At 41.3% G+C, this 21,875-nt stretch overlaps 1 protein-coding gene and 1 long non-coding RNA gene across 5 annotated transcripts in view; one reads left to right on the top strand and one right to left on the bottom strand.

Annotated features, from left to right (window-relative positions):
* Positions 1 to 21,875, bottom strand: part of jarid2b (jumonji and AT-rich interaction domain containing 2b) — a 355,488-nt gene that overhangs the window by 149,332 nt on the left and 184,281 nt on the right. Inside the window, exons 1-2 of one of the 3 annotated variants that reach the window (XM_059945529.1) lie at positions 16,769 to 16,945; positions 12,540 to 12,690 (exon numbers count right to left, since the gene is read on the bottom strand). In XM_059945529.1, coding sequence (XP_059801512.1) covers positions 12,540 to 12,690; positions 16,769 to 16,901 — 284 coding nt within the window. In that variant the 5' untranslated portion in view covers positions 16,902 to 16,945. Of the gene's footprint in view, positions 1 to 12,539; positions 12,691 to 15,988; positions 16,293 to 16,768; positions 16,946 to 21,875 lie in introns of those variants that run through there. The other 2 variants (XM_059945530.1, XM_059945528.1) reach the window with 2 other exon arrangements.
* Positions 16,817 to 21,875, top strand: part of LOC132378547 (uncharacterized) — a 28,364-nt gene continuing 23,305 nt past the window's right edge. For both annotated transcript variants that reach the window (XR_009507099.1, XR_009507100.1), the window contains exon 1: positions 16,817 to 16,948. This is a non-coding gene — a long non-coding RNA (uncharacterized LOC132378547). The remainder of the gene's footprint in view (positions 16,949 to 21,875) is intronic.

Raw genomic sequence — 21,875 nt, 5'->3', positions numbered from 1 at the left:
AAAAGACTTGTTGAAACAAATTACACTTGCCCTTACACTAGTACACAGCAGTGTACCAGCCCAGATATATACAAAGCACAACTCTTCAACCCAAATAAACAAATCATCCAATCAAGAGCTCCACCCAGACTATCACAAAAGTTTGCTTCATAATCAATGCCTAACATATTCAACAAATGCACTCAGTACAACAGCAAAGAACACTACAAAGCCTGAAGTTTCATCTCTCGTACACTTTTGAAAAGCAGTTAGTACCATGGCCTCAGAGCTCCAAGAACCTGGGTTTGATCAAAACCTCAAGCACTGCCTGTCTGGCGTTTCCCTTTGGTCTTCCAGTTTTCTTCTACATTCTAATATGGCAAGAAGAATAATGAGCAAACGAGAGAGAACCCAGGTTCCAAGACTTCTAATATCCTTTTAAATAGAAGTGGGTAACTTCTCTTGTGCTTTGGACACTGCACATTTTTCAATTAACTATGACAAACTGGTAAATGGACTATAACCTTATTTCTGTTTATGGGCTTCGATAGAGGTGGATTCTCTATTTTCCTTCCACACACAAGCTAAACAGTTTCATCAGCTGCAAAACACCTATCTGCGGTCATACAATGTTTCTTTCCTTTTTCAATGTATTAATTGTAGTGGGGAGGACTGGGCAGAAAGAAAATCTTTCTCGGAGAAATGGATGATGCACATTTTTAGGTTGCATCTTGCCTGTATAATAATTTGGGGAAAAATGGCCAGCACAAGAGGCCATTCTCAAATCTGTAGCACAATAGTGACATCACCCACCTTCCCTAGAGAGGAGCTTCAACATTTGTCATTCCACATTGATGCCTCTCCTGTCTATGCTGTGGGACCAGTAATGAGGATGGCACCGACTCACTCATTCTTTAGATGTACACTTCTCTTTAATGCAGCACCATTCATTCCAACTATGCAGAAATGCCGACAGTTCCCAGACCCAGATCTTCTCATTCATCGGCAGTTTCGTTCTGCTTATGAAGGCCGTGCATGCTACTGAAGGATTTGGAGCTCTTCCCACTATCAGCACAAGCCCTGCAGTGCACTGCCGAACAGAGAGCAAAGCAGTGGCCTAGATCAGTATCACCACAGGTAAAGCACTTCCTTCATTGCTACAAAAGGCCTTCTCCATTCCAATTTACCAAATATACCCCTGTCCAAGATCACTACCTCACTGGACTGAATTGGAATCCAAAGCATAGAGATAACAGTATCAAGTTTTTTTTTAAAGCGCCTTTAAGGTACCTTTGACCTTCGGCTATTTAATACATATTGCTCCTTAGGCTCTTAGTAATTTTCCCATTGAAAACTAAAGCCTATTTGGTTCTGTTACCCAAGCACAAACAAGAGAAAATCTGCAGTTGCTGGAAATCCAAGCAACACACACACAAAAAGGCAGCATCTATGGGGAAAAAAAGTACAGTCAGGCTGAAATTCTTCAGCAGGGCTGAAGAAAACAAGCTGAGTAGATTTAAAAGGTGGGGGGAGGGGAGAGAGAAACACAAGGTGATAAAGTGAAACATGAAGGGGGGAGGGATAAAGTAAAGAGCTGGGAAGCCTTCTGCTTTCCACAGAGACCACTCCCTATGTGACTCCCTTGTCCATTCATCCCTCCTGGCACTTATCCTTGCAAGCAGTACAAGTGCTACACCTGCTCCAGCCCCTACACTTCCACCTTCACAACCATTCAGGGCCCAAACAGTCCTTCCAGGTGAAGCAACATTTCATCTGTGAGTCTGTGTCGGGTGCTCCTGGTGTGGCCTCCTGTATATCAGTGAGACCCAACGTAGATTGGGAGACCAAGCACCTACACTCCATCCACCAGAAAAAGCAAGATCTCCCAGTGGTCATCCATTTTAATTCCATTTCCCGTTCCCACACGTCTATCCATAGCCTCCTCCACACTGACGTGTTGAGGCCGCACTCAGGTTGGAGGAACAATACCTTATATTCCATTTGGGTAGCCTCCAACCTGATGGCATGAACATCGATTTCTCAAGTTTCCGTAAAGCCCCCCACTCCACTTCTCCTTCATCATTTCCCATCCTCTTTTCCCTCTATCACTCAGCTTGATCTCCGCTTGATGCTCTGATGCTCTTTCCCCCCCCATCTTTTCTTTCTTCCATGGTCTTCTGTCTCATACACCAATTAACTTCCCAGCTCTTTACTTCATCCCTCCCCCTTCAGGTTTCATCTATCATTTTGTGTTTCATTCACTCCTCCCCTTTTAATTCTACTCCTCAGCTTTTTTTCTCCAGTCCTGCCGAAGGGTTTCAGCCCAAAACGTGGACTGTCCTCTTTTCCATAGATGCTGCTTGGCCTGCAGAGTTCCTCTAGCATTTTGTGCATGTTGCTTGGCTCTGTTACCTGAAACCCCTTAATCTTTTTGAACCAGAATACTTAGGATTGTTCAGACTGTTTAGTAAAAACATCATATTGGTTATTTGTTCTGTTGAGAAGGAAGAAAGATTGTAATAGCTCCTCAGATGGTACATTTGCAACAACTTCCCTGCCAGGGAATAAAAACGTATTTTGTTTGTTCTTAGGTTCTTGATTCAAACCATTCTTCAGAACTTCAGCTGTGCCTTGGGAGAAACATTCACATAGTCAGGGACAATGCCTAGCAAGAGCACCAACTCTCTGTATGGATGGATGCTATTGAAGAAAAGTAGGCTAGTTATCCTGCATTCCAGGGCAACATTTCACTTTCAAATACATTGCTGTGTGTTTAACAGTTCAGTAATATTCAAGTAAAATTTTAAATATGTTGTTTAATTAAGCATTCTTACAGGTTATATGTAAAAATACATAAATTGCATTTATCTATGTGATACATGCGAGCCTCACTCGAAGTAAAAACTAAGTCAACTCACATTTCAGACTCCCAGGTCTTTTAATGAGTTTCATGTTTTGGAGTTACAAACATTAACAGTAAAGATATAACAATACTGCTTTTAGGACAACTATACTGTGAACAAAATAATTATCCATGGTGTATTTAAGGATTTCAATGAATACAAAACCTGATTTATAAACGTATGGTCATTTTTCGTCTCATGACAGTCAAAATATCAAGTTTTTTTAAAAATCAATTTGGATTGTGATCTGGCTTATGCATTTCCAATACCACCTTTGGAAAAGTCCACTCAGACTTTAGTTTCCCTTTATGTCTGAAATTCACTGGCAAACTGAGGAACTCTGATGTCACCCATTTCACGCTATTGACATGCTATACTTTCCCAGCATTCACTCATTAAACTTTTCAATAACTTTCCCCAACGGTGTTCCACTCAGCAGGACACCCATTCATAGATATGCTTTTCCAACTTTTAAGATAATGCGAGAGAAGTGCGGGGTTTTCAAACCTAAAAATCAGCACAATCAGAAATCTTCCCAACATTTTTTGTTTGTGTGGCTATATCCTACTGATATCTTTATGTGCTTGCTATCTTGCATATGCGATGTGTGACCGTTGGTACTGTGTTTTGCACCTTGGCCCTGGAGTAACACTGTCCAGCTGTATTCACAGCTATTCATGTACAGGTGTATGACAATTAAACTTCAATTGAATTGATTGAATTCAAAAGCCACTCCACCATCCACAGAAGTTTCACAGTATCTTTGCTAACTTTAACCTAGCAAACAGCAACAAAAGAAATTAAGACCATAACCACTTCATTATTATTTGTGTTTCTGTAAAATGCAACTGGTGGCGCAGTGACATCAGTGCCAGGCTCTGGAGCAAAGGCTCCCCAGTTCGAATCCAGTCGGACTGTTCCCGGACACGCTTTCCATCCGTGCCGGGTTGAGCATCAAGCTCACAACTCGGCCTCGTAAAAAAAAACAGCGCTGTGAGAAGGATGTAGGTGACCACTCAGAATCTTTCCTCCAAGACAACCACTTGAAAAAATAAGTGGTCACTGAGGTTCTGGCAGAGAATGGCACACCCAAAAAAATGCAACCCCAACTGCTAAATTTCAAGTGCAAATTCAAAGAAATTGTATTGACTATAAACCAATTTCACAAATCATCATAATGTGATTTATAAGCATTTATTTCTTTATCTTTTGAATTTCCTACAACTGATATCAATCTCAGGGTTGCAGATGGTGACATGCATGTACTTTGATAACAAATTTATTTTGAGCTTTGAACTTGACATTTTCAGCGTCCCCTGTTATGCTATTACAGAAAATTGGTTCACAATGCCTTTCCCCCACTCTTCCACTGCACAAATTTAGAATAAATCTTAAATAATTCTTTGCCACATAGCAGTTGTCACATTCGTACATTAAACATTATCAAAATCCTACTGGCAAGTCTGCCTTAAGTGAACATCCAATAAACCAACAACCGATAATATGCATCTTGCTCACTCATTCAGGGGCAGCACGGTAGTGTAGTAGTTAGCACCACACTTTACAGTACCAGTGACGAGGGTTCAATTCCTGCCGCTGCCTGCAAGGAATTTTTATGTTCTCCCGTGACCTTCCAAGTTTTCTCTGGGTATTCTGGTTTCCTCCCACATTCCAAAGACCTACTGGTTGGTAGGGTAATTGATCATTGTAAACTGCCCTGTGATTACACTAGGTTTAAAATCAGGGGTTTAATGAGTGGTGTGGCTTGTGCGAGTAATGATTTATCCAGAAACAAATTACGTATGCAGCTAGAGCCAGAGTCCAGAGGATAGGCCGAATGCTCAGCCAGACCCATGGCTGGAAGAATTTTGGATTTGGATATACACAATAAGATATCTCAGAATCGCCATTATTCCTGACTCTGAATTTATGTTCATCACACATATGTACTTAATGGTAAAAATTATGACATAGATCATGATGAAAGCATAATGTGTACACGGTAACAAGAGCGGCGTCAGGAGACTACCTGAATCAGCTGTCGAGCAACAACAAGCAGCAATGGCAGGCTTTCAGTCCCCACCTACCATGTCATGTTTTGATTAAAAGGTTACAGTACACTGTATTTGTTATTTTTAGAGATGGTTAGCTTTCCCACTGGATTCAAAATACCATAGATGGGAGGTAGCATGGCCAAAAGAACTGCAGCAGGCCATGTCCAGAATGGCCTAGAGCTTTGATTAACTGGCACCTACTCTGTGTGTCATAGTGGTAATGTATAGCTCAGTTGCAAATCCCACCAACACATAATGTCAGATAGGACCATGCATTGTTCTCAGTTTTCTCTTGAGTAGCACAGGTACACTAGTCCATTCAGCACACTTGCCTATTCTGCCTTTCAGTTAGAAGTTAAGAACTTGGTGAAATAGGAGGAGTGAAAACCTGGTGGAGATCTGTTCCACTGATAAGGCATGAACTCCAATTGTGCAGTCTTCACATCAATGCAATTTCTCTTGAATTCAAAAAACAGTTGATGGGGCTTATTGGAACTTTACATTGATGCACTTGGCTTGTTAATCCAGTGAAACAAAAGTACCAGTCTATCATTCAGTTTGTTCCAGTGAAAGAATTATGGGGAAAATGGAGAAACTGTCAGCCAGAGCATGTAAAATTACTTCCCTACTTCACTCCAAAATATTCTAACACCAATTTAAAGATTGCACTTCCTTCCTTTGCATCCCTTTAGGGCCACCTGTATTCATCTGAGCAAATCCCTCATTCCTTTTAAATAATTTCATTAAATCACTACTCAAATTTTAAACTCAAGGGGATAAACATAGATTTATAATAAACATCATTAAGCGACACCTGTAGAAGTCTCCTTTAAAGAGAATGGGACTTCTGATCTATTGATTATAGATCAACACCAGGAAAATAAAGGACTTAAATAAATATGAGGGCATTGAAAACTATATCAGCAAGTTTGCTGACGATACTAAACTGGATGGCAGTGTGACATGCGAAGAGGACGTTAGGAGAATACAGGGAGACTTGGATAGGCTGGGTGAGTGGGCAGATACTTGGCAGATGTCATTCAATGTGAATAAATGTGAAGTTATCCACTTTGGAAGCAGGAACAAGAGGGCAGAGTATTGTCTGAACGGTGTAGAGTTAGGTAAGGGAGAAATGGAGTACAAGAACAAGGATGTCCTTTTGCATTTGTACAGGGCCCTGGTGAGACCACACCTGGAATATTGTGTACAGTTTTGGTCTCCAGGTTTAAGGAAGGACATTCTGGCAATTGAGGAAGTGCAGCGTAGATTCACTAGGTTGATTCCTGGGATGGCAGGGCTGTCTTACGCAGAGAGATTGGAGAGATTGGGCTTGTACACACTGGAATTGAGGAGATTGAGAGGGGATCTGATTGAAACGTTTAAGATAATTAAAGGATTTGATAGGATTGAGGCAGGAAATATGCTCCAGATGTTGGGAGAGTCCAGTACCAGAGGGCATGGATTGAGAATAAGAGGTCAGTTATTTAAAACAGAGTTGAGGAAAAATTTCGTCTCCCAGAGAGTTGTGCAGGTGTGGAATGCACTGCCTTGGAAGATGGTGGAGGCCAATTCTCTGGATGCTTTCAAGAAGGAGCTAGATAGATATCTGATGGATAGGGGAATCAAGGGATATGGGGACAAGGCAGGGACTGGGTATTGATAGTGAATGATCAGCCATGATCTCAGAATGGCGGTGCAGACTCGAGGGGCCAAATGGTCTACTTCTGCACCTATTGTCTATTGACTGTTAAGGAATAGATCTGCTGAGAGCAGCTTGCCAAGAGCTAGCAGGCTGACACTATCTTGAATGTAAATTAGACCAGACCAGATGTACAAATATAAGCAAACATAAGAAACGAAAAGTGAAATTAAGGGAAGGTGTTCAACCAGCCATTTTGATTTCTTTTTGGTAAGGTGTGCCTTGACTCAAAGTGTGGGAATTTTTTGCAGAAGCAGCTTGAAGGTTTTATAAGCAGTTTAGAAAACTCTCAAAAACTTGATTTTGAAAAAGTGACCCCCAAGAACTAACATTGCTGGCAGAAATAAATTGGTAACATTTGTTGCCTTGACAAATCTTAACACTAGAATATTGTTTAAAAACAAAAGTGTAACTTGGTGAGAAAAGTTATACAGGTAGTCCCCAAGTCACAAACTTCTGACTTACGAACAACCCGTACTTACAAACCAAGGAAGGAGAACGCCTTCCGCCATTTTAAGTTGGATCGCGACATGGTCGGCCATTTTAAGTCAATAGACAATAGGTGCAGGAGTAGGCCAGTCGTTGCTGTTGATACTGTGTTGAGTGTGTAACTTTGTATTTGGTTAAATTTTTCTTTGCAAAGTTCATCCTGACCCCCCCCCCCCCACACACACACACACACACACACACCGCTTTCTGGACGGCTGTTGGCACAGTGAGATCAGTGCTGGGCTTGAGAACAGAGGTTCCCGAGTTTGATCCAGTGACAGACCGCTCCCGAGCATGCCAGTTCGATGTCGAGTTCGCAACTTGACCTTGTGAAAAAGAAACACTGCCACCTCTAGTTTAAATTCCCATGCAGAAGATTGAGGAGGATCAAATACCCAAACTCAGCACAGGTCCCACTTGTCCCATTTAACCCGTCTCAGCGTGGTGGTCCTGAGGACCCAGCGGAGCTCAGGAGCTGGCAGAGGTCGGGACCCACCACCCGCAGTGTTTCTGTTCCTCTGACGGGAAGCGATCACGATCGAAAATAAAGTGGAAATAATAAAACGTTTGGAAAGAGGTGAAATGTCATCGGTCATTAGAAAAGCATTAGGTTACAGTTGATCAACGATCAAAACAATTTTAAAGGATAAAGTGAGAATAATGGAGCATGCGAACGGCCCTGCCCCGATGAAAGCTACAATTATTACTAAGCAACGCAGTGGTTTAATTATTGGAATACATATGTTTCTTAAGTGTTTTATATGCATAGAAAGGTAAAATATATACTATATACTAAGACAAATGTTTGACTAACTGATGCTAAATAATACAGGATGTACTTGTTCTGACTTAGTACAAATCTGACTTAAAGACGGACTCAGGAACGGAACTCGTTCGTAACCCGGGGACTGCCTTTATTTGCATTGATTTATTTTAGGTCAATGAGCGAGAAGAGCAAGGAATTCCTCAAAAGGCAAAGTAAATTTATCAACTTGTGTATTTGTCAACATATATGACCTTGAGATTAATTTTCTTACAGGAAAATAAAGAACTACAAAGAAAACCTATACATAAATAAAGAGTGGCCAACACAAATTTCCACAGCATAAACAGTTTCTGTGGCCAAGAATGCCTCATCTTTCAAGCACTTTTATAGAAGAGCTCAAGCTTTTTTATAAAGGTGGGTTCCCAAATGGCTGAATCAAGCTTGTAATAGAGCTGGGGAAAAAACACTGTTAGCAGTGGATCCTGAACTTCTTATCTGGAAGAGGGTGGATTAAAAACACTGGATGAGAAATTTTCCTTTATGGGTAAAGAGAAATTTCTCTTACAATGTGTTTAAGATTCATCGGAAAACAACATATTAGTCAGAAATTTATCGGAGAATTCAGGGTCTTGGAACAAAAATTATTTCTCAGGTTTATGTTGGGTTCCATTAGCAAATTGATGTTTGCTTTAAGGCAGATATTATACTTGGCGTTATTCAAATGTTTGATTTAACCCTGAACTTACGACATGGTAATGAAGCTAACTACCTTGTCAAAATTCTCTGTATCTGGGACTGCCATCTACACTGGGAAAGCACGTCAAACACAAGAGTCAAAGATACAGTGCAAACACAGAAACAATATTTCAGGTTTTCTCTGCTGCCACGGCCCACCCAGAGGGAATGGCACTTAGAGCATGTGATCATGGGATTCTTTACTGGCTCCAGGACTCATTGAGTTTCATGAAATTAGACTAAGCCTAGGCAAACCTCCAAATGCTTACCACCTCAATTCTCCTCCAGACTGAGCAGCACTGCATAATTAGGGGTAGAATGTACTGTGGATAAGGGTCTTTCATATCCAGCATTAAGAGTGACCAGGAATTCTCAAAGAGTTTGCTGCCATAACTCTACAAGAGACTGCAGATGCCAGAATCTGGTGCAACACACAAGATGCTGGAGGAATTTAACAGGTCAGGCTGTCCTTTTCCATCATACCTCCATAGATGCTGCCTGACCAGCGGAGTTCTTCCAGCATCTAACCTGCTGCCCTAGTGAGCAAACAAACCTGAAGGATAAACCCATTTCACCTCACTGCCTACCCTGATCTATCTGTCCACGATGGTAATTGTTGGGAGTGAACATGACAGAGTCCTCTTCACCGAAAACTCAATCAACCACCAGAACAAAGAGTTGTTCTCCACATAATCTGTAGCCTCAGGGCACAACACATCCTTTGCTCTCTAATCCCCATCAAGTAAATTACGAGCAATACTCCATTCTACTAGTTTCTCAGATTATGAAGCACTTGTGGCTAGATGCAGCAAGAATCAGATATTCTTCATGGGCTAGGAGGCGGCAAGTAACACTCTTGCCACAAAATATCAGACGGTCCAATTTAAAGCTATATTAGAACAGCTACCACCCTCCAAACAATTCTAATTAACAATGCAAACATTAAAGGAGGACAATCAGAAGAACAGTGAAGCTTTCTTTCCTTACCCAAGACAAAACTGAAACAAATTAACTGAAATTTCATTCAGACACGTTGTGATGAAGGGTCTCAGCCTACAATGTTGACTCATGTCCCTCCAAGATGTTGCCTGGCCTGCTGGGTTCCACCTGCACTCTGCGTTTTGCTACAGAAATATCATTAATTTTTCCATATTTTTTACGCTTCTCTCATATCTCCAGAAATTTGTCTATACCCATCAGTGCATTTCTTTAAGCTCCTCCATTGAGAGATACTCTGAAACAGTGAGGTGCTTTTCTAAACAGGCCCAGGCACTGGCAGGGGGATGGGAACTGGGGTGACAAGGCTGAGGATAGGGCAGTTAGTCTACAATCAGAAGCAGCATGTAGTGAGACTGCGAGGAAGGACAGGCAGATGATTAGGCAAAATTGCAGTCAGTGGGACATGGGGGCAAATCGAAGTGTGATAAACACAGGACTGATTATGTATACTTGAATGCATACAGTAAATGGAATAAGGAAGCTGATCTTGTAACACTGAAAGAAAATCTGTTTCCAGTTTAACATTCAAAGATATACGATGTATCAAGGACAGTTAAGATTGGCAGAGGGGGTTGAGGTGGATCTGTTGGTTAAAAAAATGAAATCAAATCGCTAGAAAGAGATGACATGGAACTAGAAGATGTGGAATCTTTTGGGTAAAGGCAAGAAACTGTAAGGGTAAAAAAGACCCTGATGGGAGTTATATACAGGCCTACAAACAATAGTCAGGATGATACAAATTACAATGGGAGATAGAAAAGGTATATGAAAAGTGCAAAGTTACAATAATCATGGGGATTTCAATTTGCAGACAGATTGGAAAAATCAAGTTGGTACTGCAGGATCCCAAGAAAGGGAATTTGCAGAATGCCTAAGAGATGGCTTTTTAGAATAGCTTGTGGTTGAGCTCACTAGGGGAATGGCAATTCTGGATTAGATGTCATATAATGACCCAGATTTGATTAGGGAGTTTAAGGTAATGGGGCCATTAGGAGGCAGCGATCATAATACAACAGAATTCACCCTGCAGTTTGAAAAGCTAAAAATCGGGTATATTAGTATTGCAGATGCATTGAGAGAGGAGCTGGCCAAAGGTAGGAGACACTGGCAGGGATGACAGCAGAACAGCAATGACTGATGTTACTGGGTGAAATTCAGAATGTGCAAAAACAAACATTCCAAAGATGAAGAAATATTCCAATGGGAGGATGAGGTAACCATGCCTGACCAGGGAAGTCAAAGACAGCATAAAAGCTAAAGAGAGGACATATAATATAGCAAAGACCAATAGGCAATAGATTTGGGCAGCTTTTAAAAACAAGTGACAACTAAATAAGTCATGAAGAAAGAAAAGATGAAATATAAAGATAAGTTAGCCAATAATATAAAAAAAACAAGAAGTTTTTTCTCAATATATAAAAAGACGCAAGAGTGGATATCAGACCACTGGAGAGGTAGCAATGGGGGACAAAGAAACAATGGATGAACTGAATAAGTATTCTGGCAGAAATGCAAAGCGTCACGGGGCAGAAATGGGTGTTGTTGCTATTACTAAAGAGAGGTGCTTGGGAAACTGAAAGGTCTGAAGGTAGGCAAGTCACCTGGACCAGATGGACTATATCCCAGGGTTCTGAAAGAGTTGACAGAAGAGACTGTGGAGGCATTAGTAATGACCTTTCAAGTATCACTAGATTCTGGAATGGTTCTAGAGCACTGAAAAATTGCAAATGTTACCTTTCTCTTACAAGGGAGAGAAGCAGAAGGGAGAAAATCATTGTCCAGTTTTAGTTGTGACCAACAGCTGTACAGAATGCTTTATGATATCAAAGTAAAACAAATAATTTTAACTGTATTATTTGGTTATTTGTGGACAGAACAGTATAGCTTCCAAAAACATCACTGTGCACAGATTCTTATATTTTGCTTATCATTATTATTATTATTATTATTATTATTATTATTGTGTTATACTGAAATTACAATGGTTACCGTCAGGTATAGGATATAGGGCTAAGACGACACAGTATCAAGGAGCCAAGGTGAAATGGTATTTTACCAAATCTGAGCTACAAGTTTTTTTATTGTGTTGAGATTTCATGTTACTCAAGATTAACAATTCCTGGAACAAAGGGAGCTCCCAACTAAAGTTAAAACAACTAGCTGGAAGCAGAACAAAATCAACAAAACACACGAACGCACATCAGTTTGACCAAAATCTGATTTCGTATCCCAGTGACAGCAACTGCTTAACAAACTGCAAAGTTATCACATGATAGATGGGGATGTTTGTAGTTCATTGTTCTACTGCTACATAAAAGCCTGGTTTGCTTTCATTCTATAGGTATCTGTTTTGATACTTGCCATGGAACCAAGTCACATTTTGCCAAACTTTACAAATAAAAATGCTGCAAATTTTCATTTAATCTGTCCATCGTAGCAATTACCTAATTGTTCAAAATGCATGGAATTTACATCAGGACACAAGTTCATTCTGATTTACTTTTTCCCCTGTAGACTTGGCTCTACTGCCTTAAACAAGAACGTTTGAGCTCTTGCCCTGTGGGTCAGAATGACATTTCAAAATCAGGTTTAATATCACTGGTATACATCACGAAATTTTTTTGTTTTGCCATTTTCCTGAAGAATCACGAGGTCATGGCTAAAGTCAAAATCAAGGTTCCATTTAAAATTAATTTCTGTCCACTGCCATGAAGAAAGATTTATAATTTATTTACTACTGATGCATCATGTGGTGAAACTTGCAGGCCAAATAACTTTGAAACAGTCAAAAGAAGCACAAGCACAACAGAATGAAGATTTTTCACACTGACTTACAAACCAGTTTCAAGAGAAGTGATCCATTACAACCACATTTGACAAAATAATAATCTTCGTTAAGATATTTCAAAACTAACCTCTTTCTAACTGGCCCCTCTTCATTCTCCGATGAGCTGGTATCATTTCCGTCTCCTTTCTGTGACGCATTTGACCCGTCCTCTTTCCCAGTTCCAACTCCTGCCTCAGGTGACGATATTGGTCTGTTTGAGGAACCGTTGCCGAGAGAACCTGCATGGTCAGAATACTGTAGTATCAGTAAACAATGCTGTAAACAAAACTATGCTTTAAGAACATGCATATCATACCAATTTGCACTTTGGCAATTTTCATGAGGACTCAAGTTGACTTTGAGGTTAGTTCTCCCAATTGCTTACATACTAGATATACAAGGTCTTCAAGGAGAGGGCTAAAAAATGCAACATTCCTGGTTGTGTATTTTTGGTTTGGTATAGGCTTGGTCTACTCATTCTGAACTATGACACAGCAACTAAACGTAGCAGGAAGACAGCCCATAGTGGTACCATTCACCTCAAAACTTTTCTGGAGCTGTCAACCAAAATGTGACTGTGAGTTGAATTTGCCAAGGAAAAACAAGATCAGGATAGAAAAAAATAGACTGGGCAGTCTAAAAAAAATTAAACTTGGTGAAAGATGAGCTCTGCTTGGAACTGTTTTCCAATGTCTTTATCTATGTCGTCCTTGCAATTTACATGCTGCCTGTTAAAAACAGGAACTGAATTCATTACAATCTTACATCTCCCCATAGTGCAAGCAATGCAAGAGTCACATTTCCCATTATAAAGAAAAACATTACAGTATGCCTCTGCAGTTTTTTGACAACCAATCGAAACATTTCAATTTATTGAAAAAAATGCTAAGACAGAAAGTCACCTGAATAATTGTTTTTTAAAAGACATTTTATCATAGTAAATGGTTTGTTACCTTTGGAAAATGAATCATAAGACACTGAACATGGGGCAATCCTTGCAACACGCAAGGCATGAGTTTTGTCTGTCATCACCTCAAGTGGTCCATTTGACCAGGGGAACTACACAACTCCTATCCAACGCAACCCTGGCCTCACCCTAGCTAAAGATATTCCTCTTGTCCATCCCCCTCTGTCTGTGACTTAAAACTAACTCGTTTTCCCATTTTCCCAGTTCTGACAAAGACCCCACACCTTTAAGCATTAAATATCTGCTTCTCTTTTCACGGACGCTGCCCTGAGAGCATTCAGTATCTGCAATATTTTCAACTTTCATGCAGTAACAAGCTACTCTGTATGGAGAGACACTGATAACACCAAACAAAATGATCAGGTCTCTCACTGACTGGCACATCAAAAAATCAACTTGGCTCTCAATCATAGACTAATTTTCCATTCCACTTCACTTTGTTTCAGACAAACTGTGGATTGATGTTCTCATTTTGACTCCCTGATGTTAATTGTAATGGTACACTATCTTTATTAAAATGACAGCACAGGCTCAGAGCATTTCAGCACAGAAACAGGCCCTTCATCCCAAACAATCCACACAGACCTGTTTCCATCCAGAGTGTTGATACAGATGACAGACAAGATGGAATATCTCAACTACCAGGCTTTGCCCTGCCCTTTGCATATAGAATCACTGAAAATGCTTCTGTAAATTTGGAATGTACTGAAGTTGTTGGCCAAATACTACCAAGAAAGGAGATCCAGGTCACAGAAACTAAAAGGAAGTAAAAGCAGATTGTGTTATTCTTACTCTCCACAGCTTTCATAGTCGGGCTGAACATCCAAGGGGTATCAACATGAAGCTAAACAACTGCTGTGCTTTACAAAATGGCAGGCAGGGAGCAAGAAGCTGAATGAACCACAGAAGAATTAAAAAGGATAAAGCCATAAAATGGATCAAAATCATCCTACCATTGGTTTCAATATTTACAAAAAAATAGACCAGAGTTACAAACTGACTTGATTTTTTTTTGAACCAGCAAAAATGATGATAAAAGCATCTCAGACAATTCAGCTTTCTTTGCAAGTTTAGCATCAAAATATCAGGTTAGAGCTAATGTTTGAGACCCGATGCAGGATTTGAATCAACTGAGTTACAAGGACACTGAGCAATATCCCTGAAAAGGAGACAAAACAAGCTGATCATTGGCTTCCCTACAGCTGCCCCAGTATAAACGCAAGGCATCTAACAATAGCATGAGCAATATTATCTAACAAAGGGACCAGAGATTCAGAGGCAGTGAATCATAAAGCACAAGACAGGCCCTTCAGTCTACCAAGCTCACATCAATTATTAACCACCCATTTACAATAGTCCCACTTTATTCTCTCTATATTCCCCTCAGACTCTACCACTCACCTACACACGAGGGGCAATTTGTAGTGGAACAATTAACCCAACAGCTTGCCTGACTCTGGGACGTGGGAGGAATCCAGAAGTCCCAGGGGAAACCCACACAGCCACAAGGAGAGCACACAAACTCCATACAGACAACGTCAGTCTCAGGATTGAACCCAGGTTGCTGGTGCAGTTGGCAGTGGCCACTGCTGCCTTAATGTGTTTTTATAAACCACTGCGCACTTTACAATTCAAACATCTTGTACAGTGGCAGGCATGATCCCACCAGGATATCTACTGATATTCTTCTCATCACCTCCCATGAATTTGTAAACATTAAAGTCAATGAAAAGAGAACCCAACGTCTTCCTTATTTCCCCAGCAAGCTATCAGCTAGCAGACAGATTTTTAGCTTCACACCAACAATTCCAGTAGTCTGGCCCATGGGAGGGTAAGCTACGTGGTGCAGTCCCCAGGGTCTCTCACACACACGCACACACGTGCAGGGGCATGGTCATTTTTGCCTGCAAAAGACAGGAGATCAGCCGCTAGGCAGCTGCTAACAACGAAGCCTGGATGTACAGGTCTTTTAAAAACCTACCCTAACAATTTGAAAAGGCAAAGGACAGAATGTGATTACCTTCTGTCCTTTGTGAAACCAGACCTAGGCTACAACATGGAGGCCTGTACTCAACAAAGCTGCTTCTAGAGACACACTTATAAACAAGCAAATTAGGTTAAATGAAGCCAGCCACCCAATAAGACATGGTCTGATGGGGAGGGTAGAGTTGGGTGAGTGGTGGCAGGTTGCAAAGCAGGGGAAGAATCACTGTAACTGATAAGTGGAAAGCTGAAGAGGCCCAGAAAGTCATCAACACATAGATGTGGCAGCATCTGAGGGGGAAATGAACAGCTGACATCATGGTTTGTAGCCCTCTGAGGAGTTTGTTTGTTGCACATAAATTGTCGTAAACATCAGTACAAAACAAACAAGAGGAACAAAAAAAAAACACCATTAAACAAGCTTTTTCCAGAAAACAAGCAGAATACATAAAAACATTGAGGTTGTCATCTGATTTCTTATGATAATGTGCACATTAATAACCCAAGATGTTCAAATTAAAAAGTAAACAATAATATGACTTTGCAAAGCAATAAGGTGTTATATCAACATCATTAAATAGCTTTACCTTTCATACGTGCCCCAGACACTGGAGACATTGTTGTTCACGCAGCAATCTGACCCAACTCGCAAAGCCCTACAAATGTCCCTTCTGGACCCCAAACAACTGTATTGCACATCACAAAATAAACCGAATATTTCAACAATGATACAACCTTAACCTTAGTCCGAATTACCAAAAAAAAGTCATCATCACAGATCTAAACAGCCAAGGTTATAAAATGGCTCGAAAACTGATATGGCCCACAGATGTAGAAATCAAATAGCCCCAAGATGCAGTGGTCAGACTCAAACACAATGAACTTATTAACAGGCTATTAACACAATTAACAGATGCCCAGATGCTGTTTGCTGTCAAGAAGCATATGTCCCCTTGCTGTGGACAGGAACAGCAGTACGCAACATTAAAATCTGTGAGACAAAGTCAATACAACACAATGCTACGCACATGAAAAAAAAAGCACTGCATAATATTTCCCTGGTGATGAATGTCAATGAAGACAAGCGCGCCGGTTCATCTGCAAGTTAAGAATGAGTTAAATGCAGAATCGCCAGCAGCATTCATCATCTACACAATATATCCAAAGAGAATACTGCATAAAGCATTCAGGCCATTATTTACTAAATTATCACAGGAGTCACGTCTACTGTGAGGCCTGCCTGAGCAGACCTAGCCAAGCTAACGTTGCAAGGATCATAAAACACATCAACAGTGACGGCTCGAGAGCACACAGCCCTTCTCGGCATCCTTGATAAAACAATCTACGTTTTCTCCCGAATCGTGCACCTTGGACTGTGGTAGAGGACAGATGGTGGATGGTCGACATCGTCACAGCCTCTGCCAATGGCATTCTCCAGCCGGCTTGGTGAGCTGCTAAAGCAGAATTCAAGATGAACCCCCTGCTGATTTGCACTTCCATCAGCCCGGATCCTCACCGCCGTTGAATGCTGTATCACATGACCAAAGGTGAGCTCAGTAACTCGCTGGCTTCAGGAATCCAAAGTACCAGTACGATAAAATGCTCAAATTTTTCCCTTCTCTTTGAAAAAAAATCCCCAGACAGACTCTTTCCACTCAAAATGGGTGACAATTCAATTGAATAGCTGTAGCCACTTAAGAAGTCTGAGGGAAAAACACATCAGATTTAAACTAAACTACAGCTTAAACAGAAAGATTTTTATTGCCAGTTAGTACAACAGCTCACCAGGCAAGCCTTTTGAGAAGTACATCTTTACATGTCAACAAACATCTGCTATGGCTCTGCCCAAACAGAGTCACATGACCACTGCACGGCCTCAGTTTACCAGGGATTTTTTTCAGCGGCACAAATCAAAGCAGGTTTCAACCCCTGTTGCTCCATCGTTCCAACTCTGTTCAGCTACCCTCAAGTGACAATCCTTACCCTGCAATTTTAAATTCCATTCCTCAAAATATTTCCACTTTCCAGTATTCCAATTATCCACAGATTTAACCAATTGTTTCCAAGTGTATTTGGCACAACAGCAACAGAGCTGTCCTTAAGATTCGACCCCATTCAAAGGGAAGTGGATTTTGCCTGGTTAGTACAAAATTAAACTGATGCAAAGAGCAGATTTCCCATTTATTCCACTGGTTTAAAAACACAAAAGGAAAATAAAATTAGGAAATTAGATTATTGTCACCTGTATCAAGGTAGTGAAAACACTGTATTGCACGTCATTTCATAACCCCAGCTCCCGAATGGAAACTCGTGTCTGCTCTTCCCAGGCCACACAAAACAATATTATAATAGATCATTGAAGAGCCTCTCAAAGTCCAACCCTACATCCCTGTCGTGAGAAGTGATAACAGGTAAGGCTGGCCAACAGGGCTCTGGTGAAGCTGTAAAAACCAATCCCCTGTATGGTGGATACAATGGCTTACAGAAAAATTGCTGAACTCCAACCATACCGTTGACATCGGACGATGGAGACAGGAGGTCATCGATGGCCTACGCTCCATAGGGAGCTAGGGACTGAGAAGAAGAGCACTGAAGTAGTACAAGGGAAAGCAGCAACAGAATATAGAATAAAGTTACAGAGGAAGTGCAGAGCAGGCAGACAAGTTTCAAGGACATAATGAGGTAGATGGGAGGTCAAGAGTCCACCTTACTGTGGTCCAAGTCATTTAACAGTGGGGACAGAAAGTGCTCGAGTCTGTTGGCACACGCTTTCAGGCTTTTCTACCTTCTGACAGGGAAGAGAAAACATCTGCGGCGAGGGAGTCTTTGATTATGTTGGCTGCTTTACTGAGGCACCAAGTAGTGTAGACAGTCTACGGAGGGACACTGATTTCCATGGTGTGCTGGACTGTGGTCCACAACTCGACAACTTCATGTTACAGGTGACAACTCCTGCTCTTGGTAGATACATACTGATATACTGCACTTTGCAAAGCCAGCTCAGCTTATTCTACATCTTTACATATTAAGCAGGAAACCAAGTGGGAATTAAACCACCCCTCATAATTCTCACAGGTAACCTGTAACATTCTTGACAAGCCCTCCCCAGGTTAAAAACACCCAAATTATAAAGAGCTCTATAATATTAAAATACAAATCCCAATATATATACTATTCATCCCAATCAACTGGATTACTCTCATCTCTTTCAGCAATCAACTTCCCAGCTCCTTACTTCACTCCACCCCTGGTTTCACCTATCACCCTACACTGCTTCCTCCCCTCCCCCCTCCCCTCTGACTTCTCCCCTTCCTTTCCAATCCTGATGAATGGTCTCAGTCCAGAACATTGACTGTTTACTCTTTTCCATAGATGCTGTCTGGCCTGCTGGATTACTCATTCTCTCCACTTTTAGTAATGTTTTTTTTCAAAAATCAGTTTTATGTTCTTCTGCTGCCATTCTTTACAACACAGCACAGGTATTGTTACGATACCAAGTAACTCTTCTGTATTTTTTAATTTACGGGACAGCCTGTGAGACAGCCTGTATAAATGCCTCAAGTATGATACCTTCTCCACAGCTTTAAGTTTCGTCACTTCAGAATTAGATGACTTTATGAGTTGATGTTAAAAATAATGGGAAGTTGTTCCAAATGAAAAGGTGGTTCTGGTGAAGCAACAGCATTTCTTTAACGAACAATGGCATATCCATGAGATATCAGGCTTCAGATATGGTGCCAAAGGGTAGGATCAAACAAGAGAAGCTCCTCGACAAAAAGGCAGAAGTAGATACTTAGCAAGGAAGTGGTCTTCCAGTACCCGGCTGTAGGGCTGATTATTCATTTCTCATGGTTGAGGAACCTCAGATCAGTAGCAACAACCTATGCTTCACAGAGCAGTCTTCAAACAGAGGACCTCCCAAGTTTAGATGGCACTGTGCCCCATGCTAACTGGAAAAGAATGCTCATCTTTAACCATAGCCATTTGTGAACATTAAGATCAAAATATCCACAAACATTTACATATTGTTACATATGAACAGTATTTAATTTTACAATAACAAGTTTCCTCATTAGCAGTTAAATCCTCAAAACCACAGCAAAGAAAGTTGGGCAGATAAAAGAGGGTACTGAATGGTTATATTCAAATGCTATATTCTTGAAAAATATCAACCAACATTTCCATTCTAACAAAAAGTTTGACTTATCCAAAAATAAACATCCAAGGTGCCCAACAATTGACAACATTGCAAGGAATGGTGATATTCCACAGAGCAGAATCAATCACCTGATGGCAAAACAAAAACCTTCAATATGTGTTTAGTTGTGTTTAGGAGGAGGATCAAAGTTAATTTGAGTTTCCCAACCCATTTTCATTATACCTTCCTGATCACATAGCTCTGCCCAAACTTTAGATGCAGGCAATGTTCTTTCAGGCTGAAGTAAAAATACAAAACGTTATTAAGTACTCAGTATGTCAGACAACCCCTGTGGACACACACACACAGAATTATTCAGATGCCCATTAAGAGTCATCGTCCACATCTCTCCATTTGTTCAAACGTAATTTTTTTGTCCCTGCACTGACAACCTCAGCCTCACAGAAAGGCAACAGTGCGACTTCATCTACTTTCCAGCTAGCCTCTTTCCCCTCTCACCACCTTTTTATTTTGGCACCTTTCCCCTTCCTTCTCAGTCCTGAAGAAGGAAACCGTCCTGAAACCGTAACTGATTATTCTTTTCTATAGACACTGCCTGACCTGCAGAGTTCCTATAGTGTCTTATGTGTCCTGCTTTGGATTTACAGCATCTGCAGATCCTCTCATGTTCACGTATACACTTCGGGCAAGCTTCAGATTTAAAAAACTTTCCTCAAGCTAGCTGTGACATACAACACAGGACATGTTGAGAACGACATTCCAAGTTCAGCTCTGTGGATACCAGCACATTAAATATAATGGGTCAGGTGGGGGTGGAAAAGAATCAGAACAATCTGCATATTCTTGTTGCCACTGTTTACTACCGGTCTCTGAAGAGGAAGGCTCTGTGCAAACATGGTCTAACATGAGACCATGCCAACACATTTTCAGGTACATTTTTATTCCAAAATTGCACCAATTCAAAACATGAACTGGCTTCCTATCAGAATTAATATTGCAGCCATCTTTAAAGGGTAATTTCTTATAAATTCCAGGTTATTAAAAGGCAGTAATTTGAACTTATGATACAACTATTCCATTCCCCTTATGGCACCTGCTTTTGTAAATGGACCTTGGATTTCCTCACTTGCAGACCCTTGCCAGTTGAGACGGCAAGAGCATCTCCCTCACAATCTCCATCATCATAGGTGCACAGCAGGGATGTGTGCTTAGCCCCTGCTCTTCTCACTTTACACCGACGACTGCTTAGCTAAGTAGAGCACCAACACCATATACAAGTTTGCCAACGACACCATTGTTGTGGGTAATGATGAATCAACATGGACAGAGATTGTAAACTTGCCTGAGTGGTATAATAACAACCACCTCACACTCAATGTCAATAAGACCAAGGCACTGATTGCAGACTTCAGGACAGGGAAACCAGAGGCCCATGAGCCAGTAATCATCAGAGGATCAGAGGTGGAGGAGGCCAATAACTTTAAATTCCTGGGTGTCACCATCTCAGAGAACCTGTCCTGGACCCATCATATAAATATAATTGCCAAAAAGAATGACAGCACCTCTACTTCCTCAGGAGTCTGCAGAGATTTGGTATGTCATCAAAAACCTTGGCAAACTTCTGTAGATGTGTGGTGGAAAGTGTACTGACTGGCTGCATTACAAACTGGTATGAGAAAACCAATGCTTTTGAGGTAGGTGACCTCAAATCCTACAAAAGGTAGGGAATTCGGCCCAGTACATCACAGGTACAGCGCGCCCTCCCAACCATTGATAATGGATTGGTACAACACACTAGAGGAACTCAGCAGGTCAGGCAGCATCCATGGAAATGAACAATGTTTTGGGCCGAGACCCTTCATCAGGACTGATGAGGGAGGGGGCAGGGGCCCTATAAAGAAGGTGAGAGGGAGGGTGGGAAGAAGGCTGGTAGGTGCCAGGTGAAAAATCAAGGGGTGGGGGAGGGGATAGGCAGGAAAGGTGAAGAAGGAATGTAAGGGGAAAGCACTATGGGTAGTAGGAGGTGGTGGAACCATAAGGGAGGTGATAGGTAGCTGGAGGAGGCGGCAGAGTGAAATGGGGATGGGGGAAGGGAGGAGAAGGGAATTACCAGAAATTGGAAAATTCAATGATCACGCCAAGGGGCTGGAAACTACCCAAACGGTATATGAGGTGTTGCTCCTCCATCCTGAGTTTGGCCCCATCATGGCAGTAGAGGAAGCCATGTATGGACATATCCAAATGGGAATGTGAAGCAGAGTTGAAGTGGGTGGCAACTGGGAGATCCTGTCTGTTGTGGACATGCTCAACGAAGC

The sequence above is a fragment of the Hypanus sabinus genome, chromosome 20, assembly GCF_030144855.1.
Source record: "Hypanus sabinus isolate sHypSab1 chromosome 20, sHypSab1.hap1, whole genome shotgun sequence".
Lineage (NCBI taxonomy): Eukaryota > Metazoa > Chordata > Chondrichthyes > Myliobatiformes > Dasyatidae > Hypanus > Hypanus sabinus.
This window is presented reverse-complemented; position numbering and strand designations above follow the sequence as displayed.